Consider the following 24,565-nt stretch of genomic DNA (forward strand, 5'->3'; position numbering starts at 1 on the left):
AATTCAGATAGTAATATGTTCCAATACTTATATCTCTAGGAGGTTTTTATCCTTCCATAAATAATCAAAATATACCTGGACATAATGACATCTAAAACTATAGAGAATTAAAGGCAAATTTGACGGAGTAATGATACTCTATTTAAAAAAAGTCACACAGGGTATATTCAAATTTTAGGTCTTCATCTAAATTCGCTAATATTGCTCTATTTTTCTCATGTGTCCTGAAATGCATCTTTGAGGCCACATTTTTTATTTCATTCATTCTTCAGTGTAGTATCTGTGCACCTACTATGTTCTCAGAGTTATGTTAAAAGCTATGGACAATAGAGGAAGCAGCATAGTGTCTACCCCTGGGGAGATTCTCAGAAAAAAAAACTTATGAGAACTACAGTTCTCCCTTCATCCCCCACTCAAATAAGGTAATTGGCTTAAGTCCACTAGCCTTCTCAAAATGGAAGAGGGGTCTGGTAGGACCACATGAGTCATGAATGCTTCCATCATTAGCCATTAAAATACAGTGGAAAATTTAAGTCACCACATGCATGACATGCCGTGCTCCATGAAGAGGGGAGAAGTGGTGTGCCTCCTTTAATTAATCCCATGGAACTGAGCACATGTCTAGCCAGGGTCTTTTCTTTTACTGTTTTCCAAATAATGAGCACTCTAATGGCTTCGGCTGGAGCAGCCTGTGCTCATTCTATAATAATACTTGGCTGCCGGTATTCTTTCCCTTCCTTCCCTCCATTCTCTACATACACTTTCTCCCCTCTCCTAGCGCAACCCCTCCACCATTTTTTGGTTTTTTTTTTTTTTTTTTGGTCTGAATTTGATGAAAGTCTGGTTTTTACTCCCTGAAAGTTTAAGTGGTTGAATTAAATCACAACTTGCTTTGGTCAATCATCTAGGGAGCTCTTTAGGAATTGGGGAAACATTTTATTTACGACTCAGCGTTCCACCTGTGCTGACATGGCATGGAATTTACAGCTATATTGAAAGCGTTATAGCCAGCACCTCAGAAATTCCACGTTCTCTCGAGCTGCATTATTATGGAACATTTGTCAGGCAGCCAATTGCTGTGTCAGCCCCTAATTGATTTATATTAGCATCTGTAGGAATGAAGTGGGGTGAGGTTGGAGGTGAGCCTGGGCCCACTTCAGACTACCAAATTGCCAAAGTACCTGTAGACATGGAGATTTGCAAACAGAATTGGACATAGACACCATATTTTTCTTTTTCTTTCTGTTTTGTTTTTAGGCAATGTATTTAAAATTATGGATGTTAACAAAGCTAGTATAAACTTTTATTACTTTGTGAAAAGTCCAGTGAGCTTAGCTTCTCCCTGCCACTATCATTTATCTATAAAAAACACCTGGATCTAAAAGGTGGGCTTAATTTTTCCCTTGGGGGGAGGGGAGATTTAAAATAAACAAAGAAGAAATTCCTCCAAAATTTTCTTTTCTAACAGCCTTCATTTACAAAAAAAAATAGTAGCTAGTTTTAATAGCTCTTTTCTACATGTAGACCTCACTCCTCCTGCATTAGAAGTATAAATCTGTATTACTTATTTAGAAACACTTGGGCTGAGGTTAGGTCCAAGGTGAGGGAGCCTGAGAAATCAGCAAAGGGAGGCTCTGGTAAGAGTGCACATTCTCTGCAATCCCGGTTCTTGGCACAAATGGTTTATGCAAAAGCTGCTGAACTAGTAGCAGAGCTCCCAGAGTGTCTTGGCCAGCATGATTTCACCTGTTGGTGACCTTGATGAACACCGTGGTCCCTGTTACTCCCTAAAGTATATGTGGCCTAACTCACACATTTGGAGTGTGTGTCTGGCCTTTGCTGGTGTGTGAGTGTGCAGTGATTTACATGCTTCCAGCCTGAAGCTTCTGGAAGAGGTGTAGGGCAGGGGCCTGGGGTGATAGGAGACAGGAGTGGGTGTGGTGACTGTAGAACTCATGAAACAAGGGTCAAGGGCTTATCTGGGTTTCTTGCTATGGGGCAACCACAGCCGAGAGTTAACTCTGAGAAAGGAGCCTGTCTCCAGAGAATGACTAGCTGGTCAACAGAGGCCCTGGTGGCAGGCCTGGGGCACAGTGTGCCTGGGCCACAGCAGGCCTGGGTTACACTGTTCCTTTATCTCCATGTGCTTTGGTTACAGTGCACCTTATTCATGACATGCCCTTATTCATGTCACAGCACTCCTTGTGTATCATGTGCTTTGATCACAACTTACCTCAATTACATATGCCTCAGACTGGGCGCATCTTGGTCAGAGTGCACCTTGATCACACCATGCTTGGGTCATAGTGCTTCTTGGTCCCCATATGCCTTGGTCACAGCCTATTGGTCATAGAGCCCCTTTGACCCAATATACCTTTGTCATGGCACCAAGCCTTGGTCACTGAATACCTTGTCCATCATGAGCTTTGGTCATAGTATGTCTTGGCCACAGTATGTTTGCTTTCTCATGCCTGTGTCTATGTGGATGGGGCATAGCAGGCCTTGGTCACTATGGAACTCTGTCTCCAGGTACTTGGGTCACAGAGTGCTCAGCATGCTTTGGTCACTACATACATGATGGTTACCATGTACCTGGGTCACTGTACAACTGAGCCACTGTGTTCTGGGATCATGGCTCATGTGGGTCACAGCATGACTTGGCCACAATGAGACATCTGTTTGCAAAGTAATAGTAATTGGAAATAATCTCTTAGAGTTTTGGTGCTCTCGTGAGAGGTGAAAGAGAGGGGTGAGATTCAAGAAGAAAACTAAGAAAGGCTTCATATAGCCAGTATCATAGGTACTCAAAATTATATCAATATGCATGGTAAAAGAATTTGTGACGGCATGGCTTGACAGATTGGCTGGGATGTGAACAAAGGTCGTATATACCACAACTAGGATTTGAAGTTAGCTACCAAAGGTTTTTAAATAGGGAGGTGACCCATTGAGACCTACTTCAGAAAAATAATTTTGGTAACAGAGAAGACAATGAATTGGATAAGCCAAGGGAGAAGAGGACCAGTTAAGAGACAGATAAGGGTCTGAACTTCAGCTCTGGCAATGGGGTAAGAGGGAAGGCACGAACAGCCTTGAGAAAATTCAGGTGCAAAGTCAACAGGAATGGTGATTATTGATGATTAGACAAGAAAGGGCGTAACAGAACTGGAATTGTTTTGGGATGCAGGTGGAGAAAACATAATCAGTTTAGCTCGGGACATGCTGGGTAAGGTGCATGTAACATTTCAGGGTAGTTTACTTAGAAAGCAAACATTTTACAGACAAAATTAGTGCCAGTTACAAGGGCCTACTAAGCTACAGCATTTAACACACTCATTATAAATGTATATTTATGAACTTGCCACCTGTTCCACTGAAAATTAGGACAAGAATTCTTTTACTCATTTTCACAAGACCTGAGTAAAATATACAACTAAGTAAGTAAAAAATGTTTGACAACTGAATGTTACCAAATTTCAACCCTGAGCTGTAGATAGGTTCAAATAAAGCCATATGAAGAAATCTCAAAGTAACTACCAAAACAGCTACAATAATCTCATGAAGGTATTAGCTGTTGTGTTCAAACCTGATTTAAGAAAAAAGTTAAATTTGTTAATAAAAGCCAAATTCAGCCATGAAACCCAACAGTTATATGAAGAAGAAAATAATTGTTAGAACAAATCCAATAATTAAGTTGTAACTAAATTTAATTATAAATTGTTGTGAATTGCTTATCTTATTCTTTAAAATGTATTCTTAAAAGTTATTTCCTAAAAAATGTGATTTTAGTAAAAAGCTACATGTGAATATTGGTTAAACTTTTCTTGTGTTCATGGATATCAGTCATCATTTGAGAGGATATGGAATTCAGGATATAGAATTCAGATCCTTGATACTAAATAAAGTACGTAGGGATGGACAATGAATTTGCAATTTTGACAATGGTAAGAATAGACTTGATAAATTATGCACATTTCAATCTATAAGTCTTATCATGATAATATACTAATATCAAACATCTTTATCAAGACATCCTATCCAGTATTAGTTCTCCAAAAAAAAAAAAAATAATAAATAAAAAACATAAATGGTCTAAAATATTGGGATAATTCAGTAAATATATGTGGGCAAACCCTCTTCTCTATTAAAATACCAGTGAAAATACTTCTGTGCCATTTTAATTCAAACCTGCAACCGCTAACACTATTTCAGTACTTAGTATTCGTTAGTTTAAGAAATGCCTCATGGAAAAGATAAATTCTGGTAACTAGATAATTCTGGAGTATCAAAATTATTCATGAAGAAACTGCACCTCTCTTTGAAGACTCGTAATTGTTTTTTGGCAGGACATTGTGTTATTCAATGTGTTAATAGAATGCTGTCTTAAAAAATAGTATGCTATTATACAAGTCCAATCATTGCAGATTCCAAGAGTGGAAAGGACAGAGTAGGCATCTTGCAATGACATTTGGTTCTCATTCTCTTTGGAAAATACCAATGTAGCACATCTATTGTAATACTGGTTATAAATTACTTCCTATCATATTGAATCGAAAGGGCCAAAGCCCCTCAAGTGTGTAGAAACACCAAACCACTTTTATTTTTTATTATCAATCTTCAAAAAGTAGTATGATTGGATCTATACTGAAAAATAACTTTTGGTTCTCCCTCTGTAAGAAGGCTGTGAAAATAAATTGTCCACGTTCCACAGATACTTAGTTTTTATAAAATGTTGCCACAATAAAGGAATATTTATTCCCCAATATCTTAAAAAACAAGATCAAACACAGTATTTTATCATTAGTATCAATAATGGAATGAAGATAAAAACAAGTTGTGTGAACATCTATTAAGATATACATGAACTGTTCTTATATCAGAAAGCATGGGAAGATTAAACTGAAAATTGTATGCGTTCTTTCTAATAAATAAGCCAAGGGACTTGACATTTATCTACTTTTGGCTTTTTACTTTGAATCTATTTTATTTCAGGATATTTTAATACCTACTAGATTCATTGTGTTAATTCAATATGGAGTCTCAGAATCTTACATATTCTTTTACCTGCAAATGTCAAAGAGAAATCAAGTTCCTCCACATTCTTCAATTAAGAACTAACCCACAAGTTTCAGCACATAAGCAGAGTAAAAGGGTAAAATAATACTGATGTAGCGTGAATGTAATTTTTGAATTTCAAGTGTTAATGATTTAAACCTTTGTGTTTAAGTATGGAAAAATTAAATCCTTTAAAAGAAGTTCATAATCACTGAAAAGATCCCTATCGATGTTTGCATCACATCTGGCAATAATGAAGGCACATTAACAATAAAATTTTGACAATCTGGCAATATGATCAAGCCAAAACATACGAATTTACTTCTCTGTACTGAGTCACTTGGTGGTCCGAGGAAGGAACAACTTCCTGTTTTGGACTCTGGCATCTGCATCGGAGGAAAATCTCCTGCAATCTGGGTTCCAGGCTTCTGGCTCACAAACAAAAAAGCTCTAAACTCACCAAGCAAGAAAACTTTATCCCCAACATAACCTCTGAGAAGAATCTGCTTTTCTAATAGCTGCTTTCAATTTAGTTCAAAGAAATGACAATGGCATAATTTCACACCTTTCATGGTTAGATTTTAAAGCTTAATGTGCTATATTAACTCCTTTCATGCCAATTTAACTTATCTTGAGCAAGAGGGTTTTTCTTTACATATAAGAACAAGAATTTACTGAAGAGAAAAAACAATTCTATCACCTGAATTATTAAACTTGTTTGTTCCATTCAATTACTTCAAACTAGTTTTGAAAATATGATTATATTCATTTTTCTGTCATGTAATTTCTGCCAGTCATGTAATTAGTTTTCACCTAATACTGTTTAAAACAAATGTTTTAAATAGTTTTATGTGTTTAGTAGTTTTGATAGTTTTTAATAAGTAGAGCTGTGATGACCAAACTAGGAAATACTTTAATTCTTAAAGAATGTTGAATAGCTTAGAAGCATCATGTATATATGAACTGCTCATTCAGCAGAAAATCAGTAGAGGAAAAAAAATATACCAGCATCCCACCATAACCTGGAACGGTACATAAAAATTCACCTCTGCTATAGCCATTTTAGATATAGAAATGTGCAATAAACCACTTGCTTGTTATAATAAAAGAGATGGTGAAGTGAAACCACTTAGTTAAGCATGAGGCGTTAGATCACATAAGGCATTATTACAATGAAGGAAACATGGATTGAGCAGTGATTGAAACAATGGTCAGTACAATGTTACACCAGACTATAACAAAAAATCTTTGTAGAGTTAGAAATAAATTAATGTTATCTCAAATCATTGTTGCTTCTTCTTGTTTACAATGTGATTTCACATACACCAATGTGATTTGACTCTGTATTACAATCCTGGCAGGTAGGGAGAATGGTCATTTCTGCTTACGCTTTACTGGGCTAAATATAATTTTCATCAATTTGAGACATTATAATGTGAACTCATTAAGCCTAACGTGTTGAAAACAATAAAAATTGTTATTGTATAAAATGGGCTTGGCATCAAAATGACGCATTTTATTAAATATAATGTGCAAAATAAAATGAAGTAAACTCTATTCAAAAAAGATACAAGACAGGTATTATTTAAAAGGCTTTAGTACTTATTTTCAATAAAAAGAAATCTGGCATTATAAAAATACATAAAATAGTCATGGATTTATACCATTAATTTACATAAGATATTTTTTTGCATAAAACAAAGTTATAAAGTAGTTTAAAAAGGTATTCTTATATGAAAGTTACTCCCAGTATAAAATTTTTATAACTTTTTGTAATTTTGGTACATCTGTATAAATAAGGCATTTTATTCTTTTAAAATTTGTAACTCCACTTAAAAACATAGGATTCTCTTTCTTTTAAATAAAAGTTCACTTGAGGTAGTATGTTAAAGCTTTTCTTTGGTCCCATCCAGTCTATGTGTCCAAGTCAAAAGACTGAAAATTTGGAGTCCTGTAGTTTCCTAATGTCTGTTTATAGGTACAAATGTGATTTTCTTCCTGAAAATCTGTCCTTTCTTTTCCATCTTCCTCTGACTCAGAGTCCAAGTCTGGGGAAGAATGAGCTTTCAAATGAAAGGCTCTTGGCTGACAATCTGATGCCTGCTGTCCCAAGCTTGAATAGGCATCGAGGTGAGGTCTCTTGAGAGGTTTTCCAAAGGTACCTGAAAGAAAGAAACCCCTTGAGCACATGGGTCCTTTTTCAAGCATGTAAGTCAACAAAACACATCTCAAACAAAGACGCATCTTACTCCGTGACCATGCATAACCGTTTTCTACGAGGCCACATGAGGGTACACAGGTGTATGTGTATTTATGTAGATTACTAACAGAACGGAGCAAAAGACATTTGTACTCCTTATTTACATCCACTGAATGAATGCATCCATTTTTTATCACCTCTCATGACCTAGAGTAATATTAGCCATGGTGCAATGAAGTTTCTAAAGTTCCCCAATGTAAGTTCCCCCAAATCCTAAGTTTTGGTACTTGAGAGCCCACGATTCTCTGTGAAGGGCATGTAGAATAGTAACATACAAGTTAATTGTGCCTGAATATAAAGAGTTTCTTTCAAAATAATCCTGTATCTTGCCCTTTCTTCATTAATTGTAGCAAAATATTATTCAATTAACTCAAATGCATGCCTCAGTCATACAAAACATATTACTTTCATTCTTTTCAAAAAGGAATATAAATACTTATACTGTGAACATGAAATTTCTTAAAAGCTGAGTAAAATATTTCAAGATTCTACTTTTTTTTTTTTTTTTTTAACACAAGGGAAGTTGTGGCTCATTTTCCCATTTCTCTTCATTCAGTACAAAGGATGATCTCAGTTCTTCTGTCCCATTGTCCCCATGCACTAGACCAAATAATCTACACTCTGATCTTGGTGCCAGCCAGCATCTACCACCACCAACTTGAGCTTTAGGCTCCAGTGGTTTCCTTTGCCAAAGGTAGTCCAGCTTGTCTGACTAGCAGCAGTTGCTAGGTAGGATGCTGTTTTCCACCCTTCTGCTGCGGGTTCAGTTAGAAGCCACTAGACAGACCAAACCACAATTATGCAGAGCACACAACTCCACCCCAAAGACTGTGGGAGCCCAAAACCACTTTTTCCACATGGCTGACAAGCTGAGCTCCTAAGTCACTCCCCAAACTCTTGTCTCATAGTCAATGCCACACACAGTGTTGCCCAGAAAGCTCCCAAGGCTTAGTTATAGATTAAACACATCATCAAATAAAATCCCCACCTCTGACTTTGCTTTTAGAAACATTTGTGCTCACTGGTCACAGCAGCCATCACTGAGCAAGCACTCTTCCCCAGGGCGACATTCAAGGCGCACCCCACTTCCCCCAGCACGCGACGTGGAGCGTAGGTCCTGAGACAAGGTACCTGGCAATTTAATAAACTCACCCATGAAAGAATTACTCGACGTAACTGATGCTGGCTCTGGACTTGTACTAAAATCTAACGAGGACTTGTTTAGACACAAATTTTTCATTCCAGGTCCTTCATTTTGAGAGTAACTTGTGTTCAGCAGCTTCCTCACATGCGAAGGCCATCCTGGGTTATTCAAGCCCCGTTCGCAGGATTCTTCTGACGGATGAGAACATGGGTAGCACTCCTTTTTCTTTACGTAACTGGGCTCGTAGTGCTCCATTAAAGCTGTTCTTGGATCAGGACTGCAACCTTTTTAATTTGGGGACGACATCAGAAGGAGATAACACTTAGCACTTTTAGAAGTCTCTCTAGAATTGCAGTTCCCAATCCCCGGGCCTTGGCCTAGTGCTGGCTCATGGCCTGTTAGGAAACGGGCCGTGTATCACCACCTGAGCTCCGCATCACCTCCCCTCGACCCACAACAACCCCCCCATCCCGGGCCATGGAAAAACTGTCTTCCATGAAACTGATCCCTGGTGCCAAAAACGTTGGGGACTGCTGCTCTAGGAAACAGAACACCACTCAGGCAAGAAAACCACACACCTGTATGATAGGCTTCAAAAGGATCTGAGCCATACACGTTCCCCTTCAAATACACAGGGCCTGAGGATCCCAGAAAGGGACAAAGGAACAGATCCGTGGCAGCTTCTACATCAGCTTCACTGCTGTTGTCAATATGGCAGGTCCCTTTAAAACAGAAATCTCAGTCACTGAACCAATTCCATTCAAGTGTTACTCAACATTCTCTCCAATTTTGGTATTTTCCATTATTTACAGAATGGAGAAAATGTTATAGATGAACATTTGGCTAGAACATCATATAGAAAACAAACTGCAGAAATTTAGAGTAAGTTTTTTATTTTTTTAATTTATTGAAGCCTATGGATTAGTAATTGAGTAAATTTGTTATCGCTCACTAAAACAGGACTTGATTATAACCATTGTGCTGGGTGTGCTGACCTTGCTGCTGGTCCCACCCACTCTCTGATGGAAACTGATCTGTGTGCGGATCCTACAGCCAAAGCAGCCATGGTTTGAACCACATATCATCAGCACTGCCCCTTCCTACAAAACATCACAGGTGACCAGAACCAGGGACTGGCACTTGACTGATGGCCTCTCAGATGAGCTTAGCCAAAAGATCATCTCGTGGGTTTTTGAACTAACCTACCCAGAAATGTTATGCCAGTTGGTAGTGGACACAGCAGTTGAAGGATAAGTGATACTGTCAGGGTTAGAGATGTCATGATGGGCCATGTGCCTGGGAAACAGAAACTGGGCAGTCCGGGCATGGGGGGTGTTCTGAGAGAGAAGTAGATATGCAGAAGGTGGCACAGTAATGCTGGCAGCCTCTAGCGCTGCTCTGGGAGCAGACCCATCTCTGGCTCCAGCACCCAGGTGGCGTGGCACTACTATGCTCCAGTTCTGTCCCTTTAGGTTTTCAGAAGTGTCTTTCCTGTTAATCCCATTATATTTGAACAAGCTTGGGTCTCTGCTCTTTGCTGCCAAATGGGTCTAACCAAAATACTCACTTTTACATTCAGGTCTTCTAACTCTATACCCTCCATGACTGACTCGTCCAGCACTTTGTAATTATGTTTTCAATTGTTTATCTCACCACTGACTAAACTGTGAAACGGAAAATATACTTCCCTCCCAACTACAATGTTTGGCACAGAGAAAATGGTCAATAAAAGCTTGTGGAAAAAGACGGTAAAACGTTTGAGAATAGTATCAATGGCTTCCACTTGCTAATCCCTTAAATGAGCCAAGCACCGTGTACTTTTCCATTTCCATTTCATTTGTATAACCACCTAATCTGGAAGTACTGTCAGCTGCCCAGTGGTACAGGAGTGAGTGGCAGAAGTGGGTTTTAAGCCAGGCCTGTGCTCCTGTGTTAAGCTGCTTCCACTACTGTGCTCAAAACCCTGCAGCATTTAAAGCAAGGGTCAAAGGTAGACTTCCCTAACAGAATGACATAAACTGTGTGACTTTTAAGACCATGCATGAAACCAGTGAACGTCTTTTAAGGAAGGAAAACACTCAGGGCCAAAGAACATTTATGATGTAATGGAAATATTATGTTGCATGGAAGAATTAAATTTGACTCAACCTATGTGTCTTTTACTGTCAGAAACAAAGATTTTTTTTCCTAGTATTTAACAGAAGGGTATAAAACTATATAATTTCAGCCTTGTTAGTGATCTTGAGCCAGGTCCTAAATATCAGTTGATTTCTTATGAAAATATCTTTTTTATTATGAAAATATTATATCTGAGGAGCCTTCTACCAGATGATTACAAAACAACCACAGCCCATATTCATTTTAAACACTTACCACTATTGTCGTGTTGGGGTAAGAAAAATCCACCACCTGAAGATGTCACGAACTGGTGGTGGCTTCCACTTTCTGAGGAGACGTACCCATCCTGTCTGTCAGCTAACGTCCCCTGAGAGGACAAATAACTCGGGATATCTGCTGGCAGGTTGGTCTCATCTGTAATAAAACAGCAACATTCTATTGTCCTAGAATGATCGTAATTGGACCACAGCCTTCTCAGATGAACAGTACAGACTATTTTGATCTCTGTATAAATCAAATCAAGGAAGATCTACTCTGGCAAAATCATCCTGAGTGTACAGCATTCAGGAAAGGAAATGAGGGCTTTGCTGCTTTGGAAGTATTAGCTGATTTTCTACTTTACCACCTGCTGGGCATACCTCCCAAATTTCAAAAACAACAAATGTTCAGAAAGATAAAAACTTAAGAATTTTCATGAGACAGTATCTAGGTTCCTGAATTACACTTGATTTCTGCCATATTCCCTGTTTAATATCATTAACTGATATCTGACTTTGCACATATTAATCAAGCCATAACTCCTCTCCCACCAATAACTCCGAGATGCGCACACACATACACACACACAACAAAACACACTACTTTGGACAGTAAACCTAGTACTAAGGGCTGTTCCTAGTTCTCTGTCACCACCTTGGTGAAGGAGTCAGACCGTTTTACTCTGTGATTTGGATTTTACCTCACAGCCAACAGGATATTCTCACGAGGTTTTAACAAGTATTAACTACTAATCTTTAAACATCACCTTTATTTGGGGCCAGAGTGTTGTTTTTAGCTAACCATATTTCTGCAGCTTGAAACAAATGAGTCACACTTCAGAGATGGATTCAGACTGCAAGACACACATTCTGGAAGCATTTGCCGAACCACAACTACACATGACTGCCTCAGCCTGTGCCAAGCCCCTGTTTACACACCTGTGTTGGTAATGCTGCAATCTTCATTCCTCCGCCGCGTGTGGTATATGATGACCACCCACACGAGCGACGTGCCCACCACACAGCAGACCACGGCTATGATCACGACACCCACAGTGGCCCATCCGTCATCGTCTAATGATGGGGCAGTCATTTGAGGGGAGTCGCAGGTAGGAGTGGGGATCACACTGAGGCGCACATTGCCTCTCTCAGTGCCAAGGGTGTTAGACATCTCGCACGTGTATTTCCCAGCGTCGCTGACATCCGAGTCCACGATAATCAGCAGCTGGTTGCCTGCTGCAAAAAAGTGCCTTTCTGTTACCACCAAGGGGCTGTCATCCTTGGTCCAGTTCAGCCTGGGGGGAGGGCTCCCTCCAGCAATGCACTGCAGGACAGCCGTTTCTCCCTTGGTTACAGTCCGGTCTAACAGGGGCCGCAAAAATGATGGCGTTTCTGAAATGACAAGTTATGCTTTCAATTTCCTAGGTGAAATTCAGTTTCCATATCATAAGACCTAGAATTTGAATTTATTCAAATTGAAACCTAAAATTTTATTCTCCCACAACTTCTTAGAAATGCTTTTTTAAGGGCCTAAACATATACAACATTTGGGATTTCATTATTCTGTTGTCATTTACTCATAACACCAGTTAAGGATAATATTTACTAATTTTTTGTCTCAACCTCCTTCACTCTTGCCAAAATTAGAAAATTGAAGGTGGGTGGGGGATAGGGGAAGCAGAATCTTTTTTTAAAAAATAGAAAGTATAAAAATAATTTCAGGCACAAGATATGTTGATGGATAAAATATTCAGAATGCCTAAGTTCTTAAAATAAAACTTTATAGGGCCAGATGCCTAGGCCTATACTAAAATTCTGACAATACTTTATGTGTATTATTAGGTATCTTAATAGGTTACTTTAACTATTTCCAAGATACATGAATGATAAATGTGCTCAAATTTTTAAAAAGCATTTGTTTATGTAAAAGATAAAAAAGAACTCTGATTTCCAGAATGGTACGGCAGTCTGAGAAAATAGAGTAGGTCCTTCCCAACGTGTTGCTACATTTATTTTCTTGCATGTTCTTTATAGTGTTAAGACTACGTGTAGAGACTGCACATAGAGCGTGGGAGGGTGATCCCTTCAAAAAGGGAAAGCATCAAAGCTTTTACTCATGCCCTCTCCTCGCAATGCAGGGGCGGATTCATCTCACCTGTCACAGACTTGAGGATGGAAGGCACTCGCCGACTTCAAAGCTTCTAAGAGGCCACTTGTTCTTTTTAGGGAATGGCAGTGCCCTACTGTGCTACGGATCTTCATCTCTCATGCTCACAACTTTTGGTACTTAGGGCCTTTGGGTGAATTAGTATCTTCAAGACTGATTTATACTACAGAGTCCTAAAAAATTCACCTACCTAGGACAGTCAGAGTAGCATTCGCAGAAATGCTTCCCGCACTGTTTTGAGCTGTGCAGCTATACACCCCGATGTCCTCTATCTTCACATCCACAATGAAGAACACGTCGTCCTCGGGCATCACATGCATGCGTCTCTCCCTGGCAGCTGGGAAGTCTGTGCCCCCATCCTTCTGCCAGGCGATCTGCGGGGCCGGGTGTCCCACGGCAGCACACTCCAAGCGCGCCATGGCCCCGGCTCGGATGGTGAGGTCCATGGGGGTCTTGGTGAAAGAGGGAAGCACTGAAACCAGAAAAACAACACGGACATTAGCATTATGGGGTTTTAGAGATTCACTTGCCTTACCTTTTATTTTTTCATTTGATATTTACAAATGTCCCTAACATAGATAAGGCAGGGATTATTTCCAATATCAAGACAAGGAAACGAAAGTTGAGATGAAAAGATTAAAAGACTTGCTCAAGGTTACACAGATACAGAAATGACGGAGTCAAGATGAAACACAGGTCATCCGATCCTTAGTCTGAAGCTCTTCGCTGTTTTCTGGCCACCTTTTAGATTCCCCAATAATGAACTGTGAGGTCCTGGGCATATCAATTGATCTCTTTGTACCCTGACCACTCACTTCATCCGTTTTTTAAAGTCCCTCCTGGTGGCTCTAACATGACTTTAAGACATGTGTTTTCTCCTACAATTTAAACTCAAAACTGTTCTCTGTGCCAGGCCTCAGAAATTATTTGTGGAGTGAATGCATTAATAAATCATATCCAAAATATTCTCTCATGGCAAATACAAATAGTTAAACGACAAAGTGGTGAGTACCCTACAGTGAATTGTATGCCTTCCACACAAAGCAAACGATACACTTTTATCAACAGTAGCTAACATGGATTGCATTTACTGAGCACTACCTGTATTCCAGGCATTTTGATAAGTCCTTTACATACACTATTTTATTTAATGATCATAATACCTCCATACGAGGTAGGCCCCTTTATCTCTAATTGTCAGATGTAGAAGTGGAGGCAGAGAGACATTCTGTAACCTGTTGAGAGTCATACAGCCAGAAGCAAGACTGGAAGGACTCACACCCAGATCTCTGAATTAAAGACAGTGTGCATTTAACTCTATACTTTGTGGCCTCCCACATCAGCATAGTATGTGGTGAGCTCCCAAAGAGCAAAACCTGTCTGGTTCATGTCTGTGTCACCTATCACACTGAGTACAGTGTTGTCAATACAGTAACTGCTGGCTTAGACATAGATAATCAAGAATCTTAATTTTGTGGAGTGAGAAGTGGGAATAGGAAGAGTCAGGTGGGGAACTGTCAGAGGCAAGGATGGGGTTAAGAACGAGAGGGAGAGGAACACAGGTGCTTTCTGTTTCTAAGAGTCGTCTTTAAATGCTAAAGGAAAAGTCAGATCACATACTATTTACTGTAAGCTTGGCTTTGACAGAGTAGGATGAGCCGAAGTGATTGGAGATGACACACTGATATTTCCCTTCACTGGCAAATTCCACATTGCGCAGTCGAAGAATGGTGGTATACTCCATCACCTCGCCACCTTGGGCCCGGAGGTGTGCATAATTTTCCATTTCAGCGTCATGGAGTAGTTCATTGTCTTTTTTCCAAGCAAAAGTCATTGGGGAGTCACTGCTGCTGGCAGCTGAGCAGATGAAACTCAAATTGGAGCCTTTGATTGCTGACTGTGTTTCTGGCTGAACCGTGATCTGGGGTTTGGGAAAATCATCTGTTCAAAACGAAGAGGAGGAAACAAAACCATGTTAAGGCTCAAGAGTCCAAATGCTGCTCAAATTTGAACACCAAGAAATGCAAAACAAATAGCTGCTTAGGCTTTACCCTTTCTGTGTGCTTTACAAACACACTGGAAGTCCCAGTGTTGAAATGATACCTTGGGAGAGTGTTTAGAAAGTAACTCATTCATTTCAAATAGATACAGAGACCTACTTATCAATCATTATTATCTGAGAGGAGACTTATTTTGGAACTATCAGAAAAGGCATAGTTTATTCCAGACCCCTTGTGCTTTGTATAAATATAAGAAGACAGCAGTTAAAAAAACTTCCAAGTTCATGGATCATCATCTTTAAATGCTACCATCAGGAACGATAACTGTCCCTATGTTCTCCATAAATAAGGAACAGCAAAATTAAGAAATCAAACACCAGTTGTGATTAATCGATATCACTAAAGATAGCAATTAACACCCCATTCACCAAAACCAGAATCAATGCGAAAAAGCAGTAATTCAGGTAGAACAAAAAAAACAAAAATCCTGTAGCAAACAAAGAAGCATCTCCGAAACTAACTGTAAGACCCTGGCTTCGGCCTCGAGTTTTGAGCAGCCAATCAATCATGCCTCTGTGCTACCCTGTCAAGGCTACGTTATAATTAGTGCTAAGCAACTCTTTCATTCTACACAGTTATTTTTAGTTCTCTGTTACTTTTTGGAAATGTTTACCTTTTTGAACTTTAGTTTTTCAGAGATGGTCTAAACTCAGAAGGAAACATCTTGGATCTATCAAAGTGTATTATTTGGGTACTCTGAAAAAATAACTTTTATATGTAAAAATAGGGTATATGGAACACTGTGATAATGCCAATGCTGCTATATTTCAATGCTATGCCTTCATGTTGTAATCAAGGTAGTTTCTTCTTTGGTATTATTCTAAAATTCTCATCTGATAAATCAATGTTCAGATTCACAATAAAGCAAGTGAAAAAAAACTATGGATACTATATACGTATGTCTCAAAGTAATAGGGAGTTCATATCCTAGGACCGGAACTGTGAAATAAGGACCATGGGAAAGGAACAGCGCAGGCCCCTACAGATGAATGCCAAAAGCTCATTCGGATCCAAAAACTACATCAGAGGTTTTATTTCCAGAAACTGTTGGCTCTGTTCAATGCTGCAATCTAAAAAAATATATTGGAGACAAAGCAATTTTAAGTAAATTTTCAAATGCCCATGTAAAATAAGGTTATTAACATCTGAACACATACTTAAATGTAAACAAATTTTGGTTTTATATTTTATACGCACATTTATTTTTACAAGGGTCTCCACGGCAGCTAATAGTAACAGCAGTGCAGTGCAGTAGACAGAAAACTGCACTAAGAGATGGAAATTTTTTCTTTTTTAAAAGCAAGATCTGCTACTAACTAGTTATGTGAACTGTGGGTAAGTAGACTTCTAATGCTGAGATTCTTGGATGCTAAAACAAGGGACCTTAAAATTATTCATGATAAATTCAAATGTCCTATTACCTGTAATGCTTTACCCACCAACAGTTAATTTTTTAGGAACCCATAGATCATTAGCTAATGATTTTCTCTTTCATGTGAGCCTCTCAACAAGCCCCAGTGTTCAGAAGAGCAGATATCACAGTCCCTATTTCATGCACACAGAGATTAAGATGTAGGGAATTTAAGTTAAATGGAAGGGCTGGGATGATCCTTCAGTTCTCCCAAGATCCAATTTCATTCTCTTTCCACCAAACCACCCTGATGCCAAAACAAAGATGAAGCAATTTTAGAAAACTCTCTTTCCCATCTGTAAAATTAAAACAGCAAACTATAGATCCATTTTTTGTCAACCTCAGCAGAAACAAAAGCTTTATGTAAAAGAACATAAATCTATTCAAAACCATTATTTGGATAAATTGGGAGGAAAAAAAGAATGAATAAAAAGCAAGGGGAACACGTATACTTACCACACACAAAGCCATCTGGGCTAACAGCAAAGATACTTCTTCCTTTTAACAGCTGAGGATGGGCACAACTGGCATTTACAAAGGTCTGAAAGTTGTTTTCTGCCACCCACTGTGGGAGCCATTTTAGTTGGCAATCACACAAAAGGCTTGATGTATTTAAATGCCTGAGGAGAGTAATTACATTCAATTTGTTCTGTATGAAATGCAGATTTCTACAAGTAAACTAAATCCAAGTAAATAGTAATAAAGCAATCAATTTGGAAATTAAATACACATATCCTATGTAACAAATATTCTATAGTCCATCTTAAAATGCAAGAAATGATTTTTTTTGTTGGTGTTCTTATTGTCCCACTGAGACAGAAGTGTTGATATATCAAAAATATCTTGCAACTAAAAAATGGCTACTATATTTAGGCACTGTACTATATTTGGTCCCACAAATTTAAGTTGCAAATTCAAGACAGAAAGAAAAACCTCCTGATGTTAACAAAGGAAACAACTAACAAACCCCTTTTGTTTTCTGGTATACAAATTAAGTAATGTTAAGAATTTGCTGGACACTTTTCATAGACACATAATCTAGGATGATACCATATGACAGTTTTCCCCTCTATGCTATATTTGAAATTCTTGGCAGAAAAAGAAAAGCTTACAATTGTTGAAGTTTCTTCATTTGTGAAAATGCATTGCCTTGTAAAGACATGATTGCGTTGTCACTCAGGTCTCTGAAAGACAATTGAATCAAATGCATCAGAACAAACTATGGTCATTTTGTGCTTTCAGGCTAAGTCTGGATCCACAGGGCCAGCCCTATTCACAAAACTGTGTGTGCAGAAATACATGAATGGGGCAACTGCGATGGAATCCACTACAGAGCGTGGGCTGAAGAACGAGAGTATCTGTATCAGAGACAGGTTCTGTTACAGTGGAAGTGTTTTATTTTATCCACTTATAGGTTATTTGACTCATTAGGATGCAAGCTATGCTGCTATATTATTTTATTGTATTTCTCATTATTCAAATTAGCAACTATTAGTAACATCTAAATACATAAATAAAATTCCTCATTAATCATGCTTTTTAAAAACATCATTTATACAATACTTTCTGTGGTACTCAGTTAAGTGATTTACATGTATTATTGTTCCTACAGCAACCCAAGAGAAAATTACTAGCTAGCTCAGCAAGAAAGGGGAAGGTAAGAGTTGAAACAATCATTTTCAATTTCAAAACCTATGCTTTTTAACCACTAGCCTACATCTGCCATGCACGGCTCACTAATGTGAAGGCAGGAAGATGTTCAGACAAGATGTACTTGTTAAAACAAATATACACTTCAGGCTGGACGTTTATACAATGAGAGAATATGTGGGGCTGCTTTTCTTTTTAACTGGCAGATAGAAGCAGTTTGAATTAAAGTATTCACCACAATGATGACTACTCTGTCTTCCTTTGCAGGGGTCAGAGTATACAAAGGCGATACTGAGACAAGAGGCAGGAAAAGAAAGAGAGAACCAGACATGGGTAGAGAGAAAGCTGGGAGAGTCAAGGGAGGTTTAAGGAAACTGAAGCAGAGATTAATACTCTACTGATCCAGTAATTCCACTTTCCCAGAAATGGAATGGGCCAGATGACAAACCCCTTTGGCTAGTTTTCCTTTGAAAATAATCTGTTTCAGTAAGTACAGCAACATGGGTCCGCCTTTCCAAAACTCAGCTTTGCACAATCATCCTAGTACAATGTGAACTGCTGCAATGTTAGTAAGGTTAGCAATCCAGATCTCCCTCAAACCGGTGCAGTCAGAAGATAACAGGGTGGCTTACAGATAACAGCTAAATCTTCTATAGCACAAATGAGAACACAAACCAAATGTATATTTTAAATTGTAACTTATGTCCAAGTCAATAGACAGTAAAAACTTTTGGCTACAAGCATTCTTTAATAGAGTAGACATAGTATATTATTACTTTGTACAAGTGCTAAGCAGCTGGTTGTGTAAGTCTAAACATGGTGCCCACGCAGGGTCTGACACCTATGAAGGTTATCTAGTTTTCCTCTCCTAGTAGTTGAAAATTCCTAGTGGCTGAGATCCTCAGTGTCATTTCAGAAATGTGTGCCAGGAGTTACTAGGAATGGGGGCAGAGATCACCTGGTGTGATGCAGGGACACTGTGAAGGCTGAAGCAGCTCTGGTTTGAGTCCTGCTTCTGCCAGTTGCTAACTGATGGGTCAGTAACAAAAGAAAACAAGAAAGAGAACAATGGAGGGGATGGATGATACATGCTATAATTAGACAACAGCAATAAAAAAACTAACAAAAATTCTCAAAGTAGTATTAAAACCCTCCTTATGTCAGTCACATTTAGGCATTGTGGGAAATCGTCTCTTTTGATCTTTAAAATCCAAGTCAGCTTCTTACCTGTCCAATGGAATCAATGAACTCTAAGGACCTCTCTTAACTTAAAGATACTAATAGCTACTGAATAGTATTCTTGTAAGGATTAAATGAGACAACATATATAAATATGTAGCATGATGCTCAACATGTAGTGGGTGCACAACGTGTGGGTTTTTTTAATTAAATATATCACTACTGCAGAAAAACAAATAAAGCCCATTAACGAAATACAGCAACATCCTTAAACACAAAGGAAAACATATACTTGTATACTTCCATATAGACAGGTAAATAGGTAGGTAGGCAGACAGGATCAGAAAGAGATGGAGAGATAGATGATAGGGAGATGCGTAAATATATTTTATGGTACTGGGAGGATGCCAACAAAATTACATTCTAGTTTATCTTTCATGACACATAAATAACCATCTTTTATTGCCTTTAGGGTAACTAAATTTCAGCTACTCACAGATGTTCTAATGCATCCAAACCAGTGAAGGCTTTTTTGGTAATAGATCGTATCCGGTTTCCCTGGAGTATTCTGGAAAAAATAATTATGATGGAATAGTTAATTTAAAAAGCCATTTCGGGGGTGGAACTCTATAATCAGAATTGCTTTTTAAATCATTTGTGAACAATTCTATTTTCTTCAATTAAACAATATACCCTGTAAAAATGTATCCACACCATCTATTTCAATAATATAGTTTAAAATGGTTTGCAAAGCATTCAACAAAGAGCCCAACAAAAATAGGTATTCAATAAGTTATTCTGCTGATTAAATCAAAACACTGTTTTTCAAAGTCCTTTTAGGAATAGGCAGAAACTATCTCAAGCAAATTATCTCAGAACTCTAAAAAAGAAAGCAGATGATGGGGGAGGTTTTCTCCTTCTCCTCTGTGGATACCTTCATCACCCACAGGAGTCTGGGGCTATATGGAACTCGATTTGGAAACTGCTGGCTTAAAACGTGTGATTTGGCCATCTGCAAGACCATTTTATGCCGAACTGTATTTTCACCCTGTACCACTTGGAACCTACTGCGGCATTATCAACAGACACTAGACCACTCCATTTAAAAGTTCCTGTGCACCAGTGAAGATTTCAAAATGTTGAAGGTGGTAAGTGCACTGCCTTTTACACATGATAATCCCAAAAGTCTAAGCACACAGAATAGTTAAAAATTCTTGTCTAGATATTAAAATAAGTTACACAAATTAAAGTGTTGAATAAAAAGCTTATATGCAAGGAAGAAAAGCTAATTAACATACCTCCTGTATAACGAACAGCACTCATCTGGGGAAAGGACAAAGGGTCACAACCAGACTAAGCACCTATTTCTCATCTCTTACTAATGTCAACTTGTGGAGCTGACTCCAAGGAAGACAGAATTTTTAAGTCTAAGAGTGAGCCACGTTTAGGAGGCACATCATACTCACAGCCGCCTCAGTTTATCAAGCCCAGAGAAAGCACCATTCATGTCTTCAATAGTCCAGGAAATTTCGTTGTTCTTCAGGTCCCTAATTTAAAAAAAAGTAATTATCTTTAGGGAAATGCTCAGAAAGCTAAGATGACCCCCCGAGTGGCACACAACTTGTAACAAATTCCTTCTCTGTATCATCTCCGCCCCTTCCCAAGTAATCGAAAGCTTCTCTCTTCAGCAGTGCCTCTTACACCCTTGCCCAGATCCCTCAACAACATTTTAAGTTTTTGCCCAAAATCAGGACAGCTGACTCTGGCTCTATTAATTCTTCTATCAAGATGACTCAATTCTGAAAGACTTGAAAAGTATGAAAAATATATTAAACTTTAAAACCACTGCTCCAACCACACGAGCAGGAGTGCGCCAAAGCACACAGCATGTCTTTCAATTCTGTAAGGCTTCCAATAGTGAACGGAGCAGAAGTTTCTGACAGAGCAGAAACCAAAAGCCCATTGCACAACATTAAATTAACATTTGAGAGATTTTTCAAAGGTCAGTTAATTCAACTCTCTCTTATTTCTCTTAGGACAGAGATCAGGTTGTGGATGTAACTGGCATGATAAACAAGTACCTTCCCTGACTGTCCTTTGTATGTATCTTTTTTCTCTGAGTAATACTTAATGTGTATTTTATAAAGAAAAAAACTAGTGGATTTAAAATGGTTTCCCTCTTAAGCAGTTACCAACTTCCTGGAGATTCTAAGAAGGCTAATTGTAATCACCAAAACAATCTGATCACTGTCCTTTTTAATCCCTTTACGAAACACACATGGATGAAATGGATCCATTTTAATCAAACTGATCTGGGAAAGATTAAGACACTACTTCGGAGGCTGTATACATTTCCTTGACAACAAAGGAAATCTGCTTAGAGAAAAGTGGGCACATTTAGGAACCAATTAGGTTCCTGTACTGAGAGCAAAATGTGTAACTTACAGAGTCTTTAAACTGGAAAGGCCCCGGAAGGCACAGTCGGCAATGTAGCTGACTCTGTTGTTCCCGATGTGCAGTGTATTTAATAAGCTCAGGCCAAGGAAGCTTGAATCATCTAACCTCGATAAGTGGTTGAAAGTTAGGTCCCTGCAAAGAAAAAAGGAATAAAAAAATAATAGTAATAGTTTTAATTTTTCAATTCAATACAATGATTTGTTTTCTAAAAGATAGGTAAATACATGTAAGCTACAATAATCCTTATTTTAAAATGCTGCCTTAATAATACTCAGATAAACATTATTTCTAATCTCACTAATTTAAAAAAATTCTTCACGCAAAAATAACCATCATCGCTTTTGTCAACGTAGCACAGAACCGAAAACAGCATAGTTGGCTTCAACTTATCAGAACAAAAATATGACTAGGTTGCATGTGAACAAAGCTGTCACCTTGGAAACTTTGTTATGAAAATTTCACAGATCAGTGGTAAGAAGCTCATGCTCTGGCATGATCTCTGCTCTCAAACCTGAGGAGAATAAAAGGCAACTCACAGCTCGCTGAGCTTCTGGCAGAACTCCCAGGCATCAGGGCTGATCCTGTTGATGGCATTTTGGCTGAGATGAAGTTCCTGCAGCATCAGCAAGCCGTAAAGCCAACCTTTGGTAATCTCTGTTAGGTTATTATGGTCCAGCTGCCTACAGTTACAATAAGAATCAAAAGCAGAAGCAAAAGTTCATTATCTAGTCTCTTCAAAGCAGACATATGATTACAACCTACTACATATTCCTATTGTTACTAGATGTTTAGCTTTTGTAATATAAAGAGATTGGAAAAAAATAATTATAAATTCTTATAATTTATGTGCCTATAAATTTATGTACTTATAAATTCTCAATTACATTACCTGAAACAAAACTGAATACTAAGTTATGAATGAAACTGTGAATGATGACATTTTAACAGAGGATTTCAAATAAGAGCTACTGAATGCTCACTGAATATTCCATGATCATACTATCTGAGTGGGAATTGCAATAAGCCACACTTACAAAATTTCCATGTTGCTCAGCCCCCAGAAAGCTCCATCCATAAGTTTTGTTACTCCATTTCTTTGCATCTTCAGAGACTTCAGAGCACCAAGCCCTTGGAATGTGAGTCCATCTACGTTTTTAATCTTGTTCCGGTTCAGTTCACTGCATTGGAATATCACAATTAAACAGTTAGCTCATATGACAAATTCTGGAGGTGGTAATAAAATGTGTTGCTACCACGACATTAAACCAGTCAGTATTAAATTACATAGAATGTTTTAAATTTCTAAACATTTTTACTGAGAAGAATTTCAATTTATCAGCAGTGAGTGAATTTCCTTCTGAAATATGTAATGTATTTTTGGAATAAGAAAATATTAAAACTAGACTGCAGTTTAACTTCTAAACCATTGTCCATTCGGTATGGAAGCAAATGAATTAATATTTGTTTTTAAATAATCCAGAATGAGAATATTGAATATTATGCTAAAACATAAGGTCCTGTCCAAACTGCTTACAAAGTTGGTTTTATCTTGCACAATTCTTTTCAGGTTTAATGCCTTCTCTTTAAGGCAGCAGTTTTCAAACTTGGTTGCACACTGGAACCACCTTGGGAGTTTTAAAAATTACTGAAGCCTGGATCTTACCCCCAGAGGATCTAATATAATTGGTCTAGGGTGCGGCCTGGAGATTTTTTAAAAGCTCCCCAAGTATCTGGAACGTGCAGCCAAGATTGAGGACCACAACTGCAGAAGCCTGTTCACAGATCATTCTACCATTATAACGAGACAGTTCCTTACAGCCACTTAAGCTATCGGAGCCTCCTGGAGTTGCTGGTATCACTCTCATAAAGCACAGCTGTTGAGTGTTCGCACGATTTCTTCAGTACCACAATGGCACCTCTGTAAAGGAGGTCATTCAATGATTACCCTGCTCACTCTTTCAAGTAACAATCTAACGTGTCTTGTCAGGCAGCAGCTGACACGAGGTAACATTTAAGGCTCCTTCCAATTTGGAGATTCTACACCACCAGCTCTCCAAGGAAAGGCAGCCACATCCTTGCTTCTAAACTCCTTTGGCCACATTCTGGATTTCAATGAATAGTCATCAAGGGCACGGAGGCGGTGAGGAAATAATATCTACTAATAAGAGGTCATTTACTTACAGGTGTTGCAGTTGGGGCAATTTAAACATCTTGGGTGGGATAGCTGAGATTCGGTTCCTGTTCAGCTTCAACACTAGGAGTGTGTTAGCCAAATTGTCAAAATACCCAGGTTCCACTGATGTGACTCGGTTGCTGTTGATATACCTGTTGAAAGTTTGAAGATGAACTTCTCTGATTTCTTTGGAAGATAAAATACATGCAGTCTCTGCATTATAAGGAATCTCTGGAGAACTTAACCATCAGTGGCCACTTAAAATAATGACTGTTTAGGACCTTGTGGGCAAACGGTGATTAAGATTTACACATATTTCTGAGGAAAACGTGAATGGACTATTTAAAGGTTACAAAACTGTATTATGGATACCTATCTACTTTTTATGAAATGAATTATTACTAAAACACAGCAATGGTTTGATTTTGAATTTTTTTTTAAAAGAAGCAGCACTTTTTATACCCTATAGTTTTTCTAACAAAGAATGTCTAAATTTTTGTAATCCAAAAGTGTAAGGATCAAATGAAGATTGTGATTGTTGGGGCTTACAGCAAATTTCAAGTCAATCAGTTACATTTTGGATTCATCAACAGTAAAACAGGCAGAGTTTATGACATCTTAAAGTTTTTTTTTC

The 24,565-nt window shown here is 38.3% G+C and overlaps 1 protein-coding gene across 1 annotated transcript in view; it reads right to left on the reverse strand.

Annotated features, from left to right (window-relative positions):
* Positions 1-6,556: 6,556 nt before the first annotated feature.
* LRIG3 (leucine rich repeats and immunoglobulin like domains 3) overlaps positions 6,557-24,565 on the reverse strand; it is a 45,412-nt gene continuing 27,403 nt past the window's right edge. The window contains exons 5-19 of the mRNA XM_069489537.1: positions 23,940-24,083; positions 22,793-22,936; positions 22,295-22,438; positions 21,747-21,890; positions 20,768-20,848; positions 19,798-19,869; positions 17,585-17,656; positions 16,929-17,092; positions 14,622-14,942; positions 13,192-13,473; positions 11,774-12,226; positions 10,833-10,991; positions 9,038-9,181; positions 8,468-8,743; positions 6,557-7,217 (exon numbers count right to left, since the gene is read on the reverse strand). Of these exons, the coding sequence (XP_069345638.1) occupies positions 6,970-7,217; positions 8,468-8,743; positions 9,038-9,181; positions 10,833-10,991; positions 11,774-12,226; positions 13,192-13,473; positions 14,622-14,942; positions 16,929-17,092; positions 17,585-17,656; positions 19,798-19,869; positions 20,768-20,848; positions 21,747-21,890; positions 22,295-22,438; positions 22,793-22,936; positions 23,940-24,083 (2,848 nt within the window). The 3' untranslated portion in view covers positions 6,557-6,969. The remainder of the gene's footprint in view (positions 7,218-8,467; positions 8,744-9,037; positions 9,182-10,832; positions 10,992-11,773; positions 12,227-13,191; positions 13,474-14,621; positions 14,943-16,928; positions 17,093-17,584; positions 17,657-19,797; positions 19,870-20,767; positions 20,849-21,746; positions 21,891-22,294; positions 22,439-22,792; positions 22,937-23,939; positions 24,084-24,565) is intronic.

This window comes from Eulemur rufifrons, chromosome 16, assembly GCF_041146395.1.
Source record: "Eulemur rufifrons isolate Redbay chromosome 16, OSU_ERuf_1, whole genome shotgun sequence".
NCBI lineage: Eukaryota > Metazoa > Chordata > Mammalia > Primates > Lemuridae > Eulemur > Eulemur rufifrons.